Source organism: Taurulus bubalis (genome assembly GCF_910589615.1).
Source record: "Taurulus bubalis genome assembly, chromosome: 8".
Classification (NCBI taxonomy): Eukaryota; Metazoa; Chordata; class Actinopteri; order Perciformes; family Cottidae; genus Taurulus; species Taurulus bubalis.
This window is the reverse complement of record NC_136596.1, coordinates 17781183-17796066: the sequence shown is the minus strand read 5'-3', so window position 1 is coordinate 17796066 and position 14884 is coordinate 17781183. Positions and strand designations below refer to the sequence as shown.

The window sequence follows — 14884 nt, the reverse complement described above, 5'->3', positions numbered from 1 at the left end:
TCTTCTTCCAACCTCCCCATTAACTTACAGGAGCTGATGTGTTTATTCTTAAATATTATAAGTGATTGTGAAATAAAATTGACACAAACTTGAAAAATGTATACTTATTTCCCCCTCAATTTCCTCAAATTAGCGCTACAACTGCATTCACATTTGCATTTTATATATTTGCATGATACCTTTATCCAGACCAATTTATGCCAAAGACTAAAGTTCAGCCTCAACTCCTTCTCATCACTTCTTTGAATTCAGACCGATCCAAAGTGGAGGCGAGGCTTTGGTAGGCAATAGCTGCAGAGAGAGAATAATGCCCTTATCAGTCCAATATGTTTTTTTTTAAGTCCAAATGCAGCACAAAAAAAAAGGCTAAATGAGTTTATTAAATCATATTTTCATTTTTTGATAAGGTAATCCACATAGGGAAGTGAACGTGTAACCACGAAAACCTATACTTACATTATGAGCATGTACTAAATTACTAAAGTACTACTTCATTTTGAATGCAATGGTTATGGTAATGGTAAATGTATTATTTTCCAAACACTTTCTTTATTTTCGAGCATTAACTTGTCTCGTACAATCACTGATGAAACATAACTAAGTACATTTACTCAAGTACTTTACTGCTTAAGTATAAGTTTGATATACTTGTACCTTACTTGAGTCTCTTCTTTTCAGGCCACTATTGGCAGAAAATGGATTGGCAGCAGTCAATTAATGGAGAAAATAATCAACACATTAATGAACAAACTAAAATGTTGCTTTTATATTAATGTATCAGTAAAAATAATATAGTGATAATGTACTTAATACTAGTAATAATGACAGTCACATGAGGCATTTTTCTGCATTAAGTACCTTTATTTCTAATACTTAAAACTGATTATACTTTTGCTTGAAGTAACATTTTCAGTGCAGATAGCATCAAGGCCTATGTGTCTTTTCAAAGTGTAGTATTAGTACTTTTACTGAAGTAATAGGAACTGAATACTTCATTCACCACTGGATGCAATAACAGCAAGTTGCACGTGCACTTGAGCCCCCAAATATGTGTTTTCATGAAGTTCAGCTTGTGACACTTTGGTCCAATATGTCCCAGTGTGTTCAGTACTGAGCGCACCAAGCCCCTCCTCCATCAGCTGATGACGGCATAACGTCAGCCGCGAGCTGGGCAGGAAGTGTATCTTGTTGTGAGTAGCTGGAATATGAAGAGAAGAAGCTGTTTTACACCGAGCTACCGGGACAGCAAACTACGCGTTTAACGGTAAAGTGACCGTTTTAGACACGAGACCAGTGTGACGTTACTGGCTTTTCCGGTTGTTGCTGTAATGCTCCCGATGCTTCTCCTGGATACACTGTGCGCTTGGCTGCTAATGTTAGCAGTTGCGTTAGCTCAGTGTTATTATTGACCGAAGTTGTGTGTGTACACTTTAGTTTAGGTGATGAAATCCCACAGCAGGTGGTTCGTAAAACATTTTGCGAAATGTATAGCTGACGATTGAAGTAACTTCCATCTAGATATCAGTATTGATATCTGAGCTAGTAAGCGACTAGGACGTCTAGGTTAACTAGTTCGCTAGCTTAGGTCTTGTTAGCAGACTTAGCAGAACTGAAATAACAACTTATTCAGTTTAATTAAGTCTTGTTTATTTGGCAAGGTGTGTATCCAGCCCAACGTTGTTAATATTGTTTAATGAATCGATTAACTTCACTTGTGAAATCGGCATACATAAAACTTTATATATCCAGAGCACTGGATTACAAATAAAATGTAGACCCTTGGCTTAAACAAACTTTTTGGACTTAAAAACTAACTAAACCCTTCATACATTTGATTTAATTTAATTTAATTTAATTGGAATCTGAAATTCAAAATCCATCTGGCTTGCAACAAAAACGACTTTTGGTTTCGTAAGTGTCATCTTAGTTTCTTAGTCAAATGTCGCAGCGGGTTTTGATTTCACCAGCATAGCCTCCACAAAAACGTCACACTGATGTGTAAATTCACTTTCTCTCTGCTACCACGAGCCTAACTTGTTTTCTCATTGTTTCTTGTAGAGAAAACATTTGAAGATGGACTGTTATCAAAGAGGACGACCATGGGGAAAACTTGTGAAAGTGGACTCCAGTGAAACTATCCTGCTTTTCAACAGGGAATGCACAGTTGGCAGGAAAAAAGGTTAATTTCTACATGGAACGTATTATGGAATGGGCAATAAAGATGTGTAATAATATACATTCACCTTCAATCATGTCTTAAAACTTTTAGAATGTTTTAACCGCTACAAAAGCTCAAGATGTCGGGACGTCTATTCACAAAACAGCCCTGTCTGTAGCATAGACGTTGCTGTCAGTGTCTGGAGCCCTTAAAAACCTCCCCCTTAAACACAAAGCCTTCTTTAGTGCACCAAACTTAGACAGCCCCTTGTGATGATAACAAAAGGCGTCCATTGAGCACATGTGTGCAGAATATTAAGTAGTTTTTTTTGTGTATGGGCTTTTGCTCAAGAAAAGGTTAGGCCTATATTTCCCCCTATGTCTCTTTGTTGTTGAGAGCTTTTGGTGTCTACATTTTTGCAATGCAAAGCGACTAGCTCTTAATTGGTCCGCATATGTCTGGGAAATAAAAGGGTTCAAATGAAATGTCCATGGAAGCCAGTTTCAGGTGAATCTCAATGGAATTAGTTTGAATTTTCATCCTGTTTATTTTAATATATAGGCTAAAGATGTAAAACTATATTACCATATTAACAAGAATGGCTAAATAGTTAGAGGGGGGGGGGATAAATCCCCCAAAAGGGGCACTAAAAGGCTGAGACGTTCATTAAGTAGATTCTATCTTGGAAAGCCAAAGTAATTGGTATCATGTCTACTCTGTATTTTCATCGTGGTGTTTTATTATTTTTGCTGCCAGGATGTTATCTGTCCTTCCCAGCCAACAAACTGGTATCAGGGGAGCACTGCAAGATTGTGCAAGATGAAAGCTCAGGGCTGGTGTGGCTTGAAGACACAAGGTACCAGAAATTAAATTAAACAAACCATATTTCAGAAAAGCACAACACTTTTTACAGTGTACAGTGACATGTCCAATTGCATGTTTGTCTGTATGTTCTGTAGCACTAATGGTACAGTGATCAACATGTCCAAACTGGTCAAGAAGCAAACTCACATGCTACAGACCGGCGATGTCATCTACTTTGTCTACAGGAAAAGTGAACCAGAACAAAGTGAGTTCATTTTTTAGCCAATAATGTTTATATGAATTTATAAGAAGGAAAGACGGATAACATCTTCTCTTGTCACCCTGTAGACATTGCCTACGTTTACCATGCAATCCAAATGGAGCATGCTAATTCAGAACATAGTTATGGTAAGTAGCCAGGTGATTCCCCACAACTCTTTTGTTGAATGTAAGTACTTTTATTCCAAAGCTGTGAGTTACTTACCCCCACCCTGTATCCAAACTTCAGACATGGAGGGGTCAGCCCACAGTCCTATTCCACCTTCAGAGATGTCGCTCTCTGTGGAGCCTTTAATGCTCCCAAAGGCTTCTCGTGATCCAACTGTGGAGGCTCCTCAGCCCTCCACCTCTACGTCCCACTTCTGTATCGGGAGCCCGACCACTTCTGGCCCCGTGGCAACCACAGCCTGTCCTGCTTCTGGTAGGTTATCTGCTAACGCACTACTGAAGAGGCCTGATTATCAGCGGTCCCTCTGGAAATGAACTCTGCATCACTGTAGCTTCATATTTAACGGACAGATATTAGTGTTATTGGTCTTCCGTAAAGAAAGCACACAAGCAGATTTCCCAAAATGATAAACTACTCCTTTAAAGGCACTAGTAACAACAGTATAAAGAGTGCTTGATGTGGCCTGAAAATAACATCATGATATTTCATAGCATTTGAAATGATAATAATATAACTTTAGTAACATCATTTCAGCTTGTGTGGTTACATTTATTCTGCCCCGCCCCGCCCTGTATTGTTTGTGCGTGATAGGTGGTGGAGTCCCAGGGTGTTAGAGCAGCAGACAGAGGCAGAGCTGGGACTCTTCTTCTGAATGAACCCTCAGATCAGTCATTGATGTAAACAGACCTGCTGATGTTAGTCAATTGATTATTAGTCATTTCTATCCACTGTTCCCAACCTTTAAAAACTTTTAATTGTATAATTTACGTGACATTGGGACATGCTTCTCTGGCTAATTACCTACAAAATGACAAATATTTCATTGAACTAAGATCAGTGACTGGCAACTTGTCTCGTGGGCCAATATACTTATTAAATGGAGGACTAAGGATCCTTTGTTGAGCGTTGTAGCGCTTGGTTGTGAAGCAACCTCTTGTCTAAATATCTTCGACTCCATTCTTCCAGCGTCTAATCACGTCAGAACAAGCCGTGTGAAGTAATGGAAGCATTATTTGATCCTAATCTCCTTTCCCTCCATATTATCAGACCAGGCTGAAGATGCTGCCCCAGCACAGGAAAAAGACATGGACAACATGGAGCCACAAAGCAAGAAGAGGAAAACTGATTACAGTAAATTCTTTGATTTGAGATTGACCTGGTTTTCCTTGATTCCTCACATTCGATTTTGGGTCCTATTTTTGAGGCGACTAGTACAAGCAGCGCTCTGATCGTTTCCTGACAGTTGTGTCTGTGATATTTTAGGTATCTCAGAACCACATCTGTTTTTAGCGTAATCCAGCTACCACATTAGGGATTTAACAAGAGAAAACTAAATACTTGGAGTATATGCACAGAAATGACAAAATAATGCTTAAAATGCAAATGAACTATGTTAATTAAATCACTCCCCAGCCAGTAGATACAATTAAATCTGCAACATAACATGTAGTTTAATGTGGTTAAAGCAGGAACATCAGTAAGCAGTCTGCCTTTATCATATAATCTGGTTGATTCTTACTGTATTTTATTGTATCTTGTCCACACAGCTGCTTTATTCTGTATGAGGAGCTTCTCCTTCAATTCATTAAATCCCTGTAGCCATTAGAAGGCAGCAGGACTGTTCGATTTGCAGCCTCTGACAAGAGTGCCATTACGCATGGCCGTCCACTGTGTTTACCTTCATGAAATCACCTGTAAATAACAGTAAACTGCTTCAGAATACTTGGTATTCTGGTTTATTATGTGTGAAACAGCGGATTACGGGAGCTAATTTTTACTATGCTTCATGCCCTCCTTTCATACTTAAAAAATAGGCTACAAAAACTGCTTTATCGCATTGAAGATAAGATGTAACTGTTTACAATGTGAAATATAGTAGTATTAAGAAAAAAGTGTCGTATTTATCATATCACCAAAGATTTTTATTTATTTTCTTGCTTCTCTCATCATTGTACTTTATTAACTGTCAAAACCCCACACCACGAGCATAAGGTCAACGCTCAACACCGCAAATGCCTGTGGTGGCAGATTGGTGGTGTTGAGCTTTGACCTTATGCTCGTCTGCACCATCCAGATAACGATATGATTTCTTGGAGAAGCCAATTTTACATTTGTTGAATTTGAGTCCGAGCTTTGAGACTAGTGATGTGACTGGGTGAGACTGTATTTTTTAATCGGCACACTCTTTAAATTCCTTTAAGCCAGCACCTTGTAACTTTGCACTGCTGCACATACATGAACCAAAATAGCTGGTGCGCTTGAGATGCCCACACAGTCCGTGTGCCCAAGACCTACCATTTCTCACTTGGACAAATAAGATAGGGCTCCTTATCTCTCACCAGAGCTTTACTTACTTGTGTTACCACCTCAAGCACAGACAACTTGGACTAAATGTAGAACTGATATACCGTTATTGTGTTTACAGTTAAAGATTATGATTTGGACTTGCCACAAACCTCCAGCACAGAAATGGTCTGTTCAACTAAGGGAGGTCTTTTGTCTAAACTACCTCTGGAAGTGACTAAGACGGACAAGATGGAGGAGAGCCTGACATGTGTTATTTGCCAAGACCTGCTGTATGACTGTGTCAGGTAAGAATTCATTCTCCCATCTGCACAGATATCCGAGGGTGGGTCTTGAACCCTACTTTGTGGACTTGTAAGTCACTTTGCAGACATGCAGCATGTTACAACATGGCAATAGTTTGTTAAATTCTAAGTCTCCTGTTTTTGCTTTAGCTTGCAGCCTTGCATGCATGTCTTCTGTGCTGCCTGCTACTCAGGCTGGATGGAGCGCTCTTCTCTTTGCCCCACCTGCCGCTGCCCTGTGGAGAAGATTCGTAAGAACCACATCCTCAACAACCTGGTAGAGGCCTACCTTATCCAGCACCCAGGTTTGCACAGATACAGAGCATTTTAACAGCACCTTTTAATTATCACACCAAAATGCCAGTAAGTGGATGTAAAAATAGCCTTACATCAGAAGCCGTTTATTTGCCAGGAATGTTTACACAAACGAGGAATTTTTCTAGGTGGAAGGTGCATACATTAGACATGAGACGTTAGACGAGACAATCAACGACAACAGTGCAATGGGTATTAAATTAAGTATAAGATAAAGTGCTCAGACAAACGGATAACGTTAATGTGTGTGTGTGTGTGTGTGTGTGTGTGTGTGTGTGTGTGTGTGTGTGTGTGTGTGTGTGTGTGTGTGTGTGTGTGTGTGTGTGTGTGTGTGTGTGTGTGTGTTTTAAGTGGCATGAGTGTTTAAATACGAAGTGTGCAGGGGTGTTACCGGTAAGAAGAAAGAAAAGAAAGATGAAAGAAAAAATAGTCCTGGGCGTGACAGAGTCAGTCAGTGGGGGCCCCGGGCCCTGTTGATGAGCCCGACTGCTGACTGCATAACAAGCACTTGAAAATTGTCAGCAAAAGTCATCTGAGGTTTTTGTTTTGCACCAAGGCTGATAGTGGTTAACACAAGAGGGAAGGAATAGCATGGGAGCAAGACCTGCTTAGCGTGATTCATTTCCAAAATGGTATTAGAAACTGACTTTGTATTTGTGTCTCTGTCTGTCCCACAGAAAAGTCCCGCAGTGATGAGGACCTAAAGAGCATGAAAAGCCGTAACAAGATAACTCAAGACATGTTGCAGCCAAAAGTTGAGCGCTGTTTCTCAGATGAGGAGGGCAGTTCAGATTACCTGTTTGGCAATTCTGACAATGACAGTGACTCCTCAGACATTGGGTACGGTCTGAATGTTTGTATTTGTAGGAAACCAGTGTTAGTTTTGGCACCTGACTTTGATTTTGTTTTATATCTTAGTCTGAATTATTTGACAAAAATCAATTAATTTGATTTTTCTTAGTTTATACAAAAAGACCTTTTAGTCTAGTTTTTGTCAGATACTTTTTAGTCTCATTTTTGTCCTTTAGAGACGCTAAAGTGGCAGATAATCTAATGATTTTTCTTGTTATCAAGTTCTTGTTTTCTATGGTTACCTTTTGATTTTGTTATATGGGAATATTTTTCCCGTTGTTTTCGTTGACGAACTTAACAATGTGAGAAACATTGTTAGATACATATTAAACTCATATGTTGCATAGGCAATGACTAAAAAGCAATATGAAGTGAAATATATAGAATCCTTAGCTGAATGTGAGTAATCAGAAGGTGTGGAAAAGATCACAGATCTGTAGAAGGCCATAAATATGCACACAAAGTGTGTATTCATGCACTTTACAAACAAAAAATAGAAACATTTACTCCATGTCATGAGAATACCATGAAAGTAGTAAATAACTTCTCAATGGGATGCTTTTCTTTTGTCCCCAGTCAGCCTATGGTGATGTGCCGGCAGTGTCCTGGCTACAGGAGTGAGGTCAGTCAGATTTGCAGGTTTGCTACAGGTTCCAACTCCTGGCTTCCTTGTCTGCCAGCTCCACCGTCTATACCTCCTCCACCCAAACCGGCAACTGAGGAGGGGTCCGCAACGCACACAGGGGAGCAGCCTTCAACATCCTCTGCCATCCCCTCAGGTGATTATGGGTGTATAATAGAGGAAGATCAGTTGCTAAAGTTTGACTTGTCACTCAATGGCAAATTGCAGGGTACAGCGTTTTGTTATAATCCTAATACCAATAGCTATACGCAAGATTTACAGAGTGTTCTGTAATTGATAAACGCATCTGAAAACCCACTTTAGCACAACAGAAGATACACTTCTTCACGTCTTGGCTCCCGTCGAAAACCTTTTTCTGCTCCTGTCCTGTCTGCAGCTTCTCAGGAGTACCGCTGCCTCCCTCAGGGCCGCCATCTCATCTGCACTTGCTGCCTCCAGCCAATGCCAGACAGACGGGCCGAGCCCAACAGCGACCCGGTTATTGCTCAACAATGTGAGTGGTTCTTGTTAGTCTGTGTGTGTGTGTGTGTGTGTGTGTGTGTGTGTGTGTGTGTGTGTGTGTGTGTGTGTGTGTGTGTGTGTGTGTGTGTGTGTGTGTGTGTGTGTGCGTGCGCGCGTGTGCACGTCTCGGTCGGTTTTATTCCTCCCCTGTTAGCAGCGGCTGAGTGATGAGCAGTGGGTAGGCGCAGAAACGCATGTGACGCTTAGCTAAACAAGATGTGCTTTGGGTCTCGAACCATGCATTTATATTTAAGTTAATATGACATGAAAATCGTGACGTATTATGCAGGTTTGAGACTTGGAAAACAATTAGTCAAATTCAGGACAAACCGTTGTTTAGTCATTCTGACTGCCAAGCTCATTCTCGCTGGTTTTAATAGACAACGCCCCATCAACCCAAATCCTGGCATCCCTCCATTGACTTCCTGCATTTGTAAAGCACGACTGGCCCCAAAATATATAGCAGAAATGATCCATAGATCCTCAGGATTATTACTTTATTGATTTATTCTTTACGATCGATTGTTTTTATTGTTCTGTATTATCAGGTTTTAAATATGTCATAAGTTTATCCTGCTTTTGTTGTCATTTTGCTTTGCTTTGTCCATCAAAGCACTTTGTAAATTATTAGTTATTATTTGTATTCAATGGCTCATAGATAATATAAGCCTTGTGTAACTTTTCCATGCATTCATGTGTATGGATTGTCGTACAAACCCCATTATACACCTCATGTTACATGCATCATGTGCTGTGTGTTGACAGGTGTGCTGTGCCAGCGACCTTTCTGTCATATGTACTGGGGTTGCCAGAGGATCGGCTGTCAAGGCTGTCTGGCTCGATTCAGTGGTATGTATCCATTTCAGAAAACAGCCCCAGGCGATCTCCACCTTTGGACTTATTGCTGGGTAGTAGGCTTCGACCAATGAGGGATTTTTTTTGGGGGGGCCTTAAATTGAAGGGGCTGATTCCCAAATAGTGTCCAAATGTAATATCTGTTATTGTAATGATTGTCAGCCTCAAATTATAAGCAGTGTGTTTCCCACACATTTTCCTGCACATTTGTGTAAAAGAAATGTCATCAGAATAAATGTAGTTGCTTTAGAACAAGTGTGAACTAAATGTGCATCATAATGTAGGTAGCCCACTTTAAGTAATAATAATGTAATAACAAGATACAGTTTTAGTTTAAACGCTTCATACACAGTTCAACAGTAATGTAGGGCGACCTACATTACTGTTGAACTGTGTATGAAGCGTTACTACCTTCTGTGGTTGGATTGAATAGTATAAAACTGATCTGTCAGTCTGTACTATGTTCAGCTCATAGTGTTGACCCGATGCTAACCGTCTCTTTCTATTGTGAAGTTTAAAGAACAGCTTTGTTAATGCAACACGCCTGTTAATTCCAGCGTGCTAAAGGCATTATTGTGCACTTGACACGAGAACAGGAACCTGTTTAAATCTGCTCACTTTTTTTTATTCTGAGCTTCCAGCTCCTTTTAGCAATGACTTGTGGTTTCTCCTATTCTTATTGAACTGGTGCTAAGAGATGTCTTTGTCTCTTTCTGCCTTTTCAGTTATCAGTCTGGTTGAACTGCATTTTGTTCTCCATGTTCTCCAACCTAAATGCATAAAACACCATTTAGCCTTCTGACTGAATGGAATCAAACTTTTTTTGGCCGGCAAATCCAAACTTTTGAAAGGATCTGCAGCTTCTCAGATGTATCTGTACTGCTATTTTAAGTGTTGTAGTTTGTTAAATGTTTGACAGTTCAAATTTTTTTTTCCCAGAGCTCAATCTGACAGATAAATGCCTGGATGGTGTGCTGAACAACAATAACTATGAATCGGAGATCCTCCAGGTAAGATGTTAATTGTATTTGTTTGTATCTTAAAATGCGTTACGTGGTGGTTAGGTAATTTGTAGAGCTTACTATTTATAACATGGGTAGTTGATTCCAACTGCTGCCAAGAGTATTTACATTCATGATGCTCTAAAACACTACTCTTTGGATCTGTGTCATAATAAGTAAGATCTCCAGATTACAAAAAATAACTTTATCTGCTAAAGTTTATACCAGAAAACGGTAGACTCCACTTACAACCCATGCTTTAAATGTCAGATTCTTGAAAACATGTTTGCACCTACCTGCTATACATTCATTGTTAAGATGCTGTTGTTTGTGTATTCCCATCCTTCCACCAGAACTACCTGTCTTCCAGAGGGAAGTCATGGAGAGATCTGCTCCAGGTGTCTTTGCAGGCCTTCCAGCAGGGAAACTACTATCCGTCAGGTGAGTCTTCAGATCCAAACCCATGGTACTTAGAAGTCCACACTGTCATATAAAGAGAAAGTAATATCCTTGACTTGTCAGATTGCCGTATCTCTCCCAATGCCATCCTGTGCTTCTGCTGCGGCCTGCGAGCTTTCAAGGAGTTGGCCTATGAGTACAGACAGAACATCCCTTCGTCTGAACTGCCAGGTCAGACAGACCAAAATATTTTTGGGATGCCATTTCAGACTTTTATACACAAATTGTTGTTTTTTGGATAAGATTGCCCTTATCCTAAGCGCTGATGTTATATCAGTGTAATTCATTTATTGGATGTTCTTTCTTCAGCTGCTGTAACATCTCGTCCCGATTGTTACTGGGGACGCAACTGTCGTACGCAGGTGAAGGCGCATCATGCAGTGTAAGTCTTTTTACATATAAAGAACCACATAAACACATTTAGAGTCAGGAGTTATACGGAAGAATTGTGCTTTCAACTGTCTTCAGTGAAACTGCAAAATTGACCGCAGTGATATGTTTCCTCATGGAAAAACGTCATATCTTAAAATGTTGCAGACAATATATTTCTGCTCTCCTTTATTTACAAAATAATGTTGTCTTGCTTCTCTGCTATAATATTTGTTAAACAGTAGCCGATCCCTCGCATTCATTCATCAAAAGTCACACAAACAAGAATCATCATGGTCATCATATGAATATATAAATGTATTTATAATTATAAAATATATGTATATCAATAAGAAAGGACAGTTGTAAAATAGATTCTGAGCAGCATTTCTTTTAAATATACTTTCGACAGACTGTCCATTTACAGATATTTATTTTGAAAAGACAAACCTTATTGCATGTTCGACAAGCCAGCTTGGTGATATCATTGCAATAAAATGTTTTTGTCCCATGTTACCACTAACTCTTCAGGTTATTGAGTCATACATCTATTGTAAATAGTTCTGGCTATATTTTAGACGGACATGTCAGCCCTGTGCATGTTGTTTAGTTATTTTACCACAAGAGGGAGCCCTTGTATAAACCAGCTCGTATAGACCCTCATGTCTGCTGTTTGAAGACCTGGTTTTGTGTTTTTATATGCAGATCTTAATTTATGTGATTTCTTTATTTTAATTTCAGGAAATTCAACCACATATGTGAGCAGACACGTTTCAAGAGCTGAAGGAGCAGAGTGGTTTGTGTCTCCACCTAAGTGTCAAATGAAGATAACTGAGCATCTCTAAGACACAATCTTGTTCAGTTTTGTTGTGTCCATTGTAGCTAAAGGCCTTCCAGATGTTATGCAATAACTTAATGCAGAAATTACAATCATTATCCATTTACAATAGAAACCAGTCTTACTTGACACAGGGGCTGTGTGAAATATTGCTATGCACAATAGCCTAAAAGTTCAGTGTTTACTAAAGGTTTAAACTGACAGTAAGAGCATTTCACACCAGCCACCATGTAAATTTAGATGCATTTGTCAGTGGATCGTGCATTTGCCTCGTTTATCTGCTGAACGGCAAGCACATTTTAGAGCAATTCATGAGGAGTTTGTTAAAAATACTTCCTGATATGTCCACCTAGCCTATATGACAAACAATTCTCAGATTAAGAGCGAGTGAGGCAATCTGTATGGATTAAGGCCATTTATGTACGCTTGCACATGTTGGTGAGAGTTTTGTATTTTGTCTCCTCCAGACTTGGTAATTGAGGCTTTAAACACCTTGTGTACATTAGCCTTCTTTAATTGTGATATATTTTAACAGTCTTGTTACATGTTGAGTTAAGAATTCAGGGCTTCCTACATCATGTTGAATGACAGTAATAGTGATTCTAGTGCTACAGTTTCGGGCCGAGACGCACTCTGTCTCATAAAGTGTAAAAGGCTCACCTCTGAGGGACTTTTCTTATTTTGCCAGTGCATTGCTGTGTTCCTAGACCAGGGCAAAAAGCCACGACAAAACCCTGCATACATACGAGGGTAGATTTATAATCCCATGTGATATTTGTAGAGGATTGGGAAGGAGATCAATGTGTTGTGACGCTGTCCGAAGGCATGGGGGCCTCTGTTGTATGCTTTTCTCTGGATAATCATCTCCAAGGTGATTAAGTTGTAGAAGGGACGCTTTCTCTGAACCTTACAGTAAGGGCTGTGATGAAATGCACAGTTACTCCATGTAAACTCTTGAGAGGAAAAAGTAGGTTACACTCCAGGCAACCAGTAATAGTTTAATATACAGAAGTGGATGTTTAGTAGCCTGTAGAGTTTCCAGATGTAAACTTTTACAGAATACGCACTCTTGCAGACAGTTTAGAAAGTCGTGCCCACACAAACACAGCACTGTGTTCAGTCATTTGTGTTTCAATTATAGATGTTCCAGCTTACCTTGCCAGGATTTTGATAGAGGTTTATTGAGATAGGAGATGTTTCTGTTTGGTTGGATTTTCTCTGGTTCCTCAGGTACACATAGCTGCTGTTTTATTGTTTTGATTGCATGTTAACACTTTTTGGTGGTTAGACAATTCAGTGTCAACATGTCACTCAACAGTTATGTTGTATCTGATGACTTCTAATTTATGACCATCATAATCTAAGTGTCAGTAAGTCCCCATCATGCAAACATGCAGCTAGTATTGATGTCCACTGTGAAAAAGAAATTGACAGATCAGCCTTTTGGACATTAGTTTCACTGTATTGTAATAAGAGGATGAAGTAAAAGCCTTGACGATTTTTTTGCAGGATCACTATTCGTGTGCAAAATGGGGGACTAACATGTTAAAAGCCGCCTTAAGTTTAGGCCATCAGTTGGTTTAGATGAATGCGCACCAAATATGTGCGATATCTGCACATAGCTTGTCACACATGAACAAAAAAGCTTATTTTTAAGTTTTCAATCTTGAAGCGTTTTCATCCATCGTATGGGATGTCGATCCTCTGGTTCATCATTTATGATGTGTGATCTGTAATATGAAGAGTTTCATTCCAAAATTGGATGTCCATCATCATAAAAAAAAAAAATGCAATGGAAGAAAATATTTAAAAGACATCCTTGATAGTTTAATGCAATTGTGCATTCTTGGTTATATAGTATTAATAACACTAGCCATGTAAATATGGATACAATTTGTTTCTTTAGAATGTAATTACTCATATTTTCATTCAGTGTCTGTGGGAAAATGGGATTTTGAATGCGCACTTTCCTCTCCTCTGCAAGTTAGTTAAGTGCAGTTAATTTGTGGTGTTAGCAAGGTGGTTAAAGTGTGTCTTTATTTTTCTACCCACTCCGTCATAGTGAGTCCACACTGGCATTCCTTAGGGGCTCAGGCCCTCAGCACAAGCTTGTCGATCCCCCGACAGAGTGGCTGGGTTTTAATTATTCCCTACCGGAGATCTAGGCACCCTAAGCCAACAACAGTCCCAAGCCGCTCCAATCAGGAATTGGTAATAAAGAGATTTTGGTGGAGTTTTCTGCAACTTCCCTGTGGTGGGGTGTGGGAGGGCATGTTGTATACTGATATTTACTCACGTTTTGTGCAAAAGTCTGGACCACGCTGCTCAGCAGTATGGAAGAGGCAGTTTTCATTCTACCTCATCAAAACTCCCAGCAATACAGGAGACTGAACAGGCATCAGTCACATTCACATCAGTTCAAAGCTGGGCACACATCTCAGTGTGAGGGATGGAAGTCCTTCCTGGTGATGCCTGTAAACGTTGTATGCAATGCACTATTTGAACAGTTAGTCTAGATAATTGAGTTCTAGTTTCAATTGCTATAGAGAAGCACTAGGCATATTTAAAACTGTTGTAAGGACTTGTGTTTAAGAAATATGTATGAGTTTGATAAATGTCTCTTTACCCTTTGTTGTATTAGCATTGCTAAAATATTTTTGAAATGCATACAGATCAAATTTGCTGATTAGATTAAAAGATGGATATATATTAGTCTGTAGAAACTGACTTGCCAGTACCTCCCCCTTTTTAAAAATGTGTCCTACTGTTATTTTTTTAGCTTCTGTGTATCTCTCTCTATATGCCTTTGACACTAGAAGGTTGCTTTAATTTTCATCTGCTGATGGTGGAAAGTTTCTGTATTTGCCTTAAATCAAGTTTAAAGGGATACCTGAGTATTTTCAGAATCATAATCCAATTTATTGCTCCTCTTTTTCAACACTATTTTCCCATGTTTTTGTGTCCTAGTGACTGATGAGGTCAACATTCTGTAATTTGGTTCCAGTACTGAGCTGCAGATGCAAAACGGTCTGCAGGGGAATCTTCCCGGGGAA

General features: G+C 39.5%; 1 protein-coding gene across 1 annotated transcript; it reads left to right on the top strand.

The window, feature by feature from the left end:
* Nucleotides 1-2073: 2073 nt before the first annotated feature.
* Nucleotides 2074-11824, top strand: chfr (checkpoint with forkhead and ring finger domains, E3 ubiquitin protein ligase; the record flags this gene model as incomplete). Its single annotated transcript, XM_079222532.1, has 17 exons — nt 2074-2179; nt 2915-3014; nt 3118-3227; nt 3311-3370; nt 3471-3662; nt 4458-4541; nt 5836-6001; nt 6149-6303; nt 6991-7153; nt 7742-7944; nt 8185-8301; nt 9075-9158; nt 10104-10174; nt 10519-10606; nt 10688-10795; nt 10934-11006; nt 11735-11824. The coding sequence occupies 17 exons, from the start codon at nt 2074-2076 to the stop codon at nt 11775-11777; spliced, it is 1923 nt and encodes a 640-aa protein (XP_079078658.1). The 3' UTR covers nt 11778-11824.
* Between the last annotated feature and the right edge of the window lie 3060 nt (nt 11825-14884).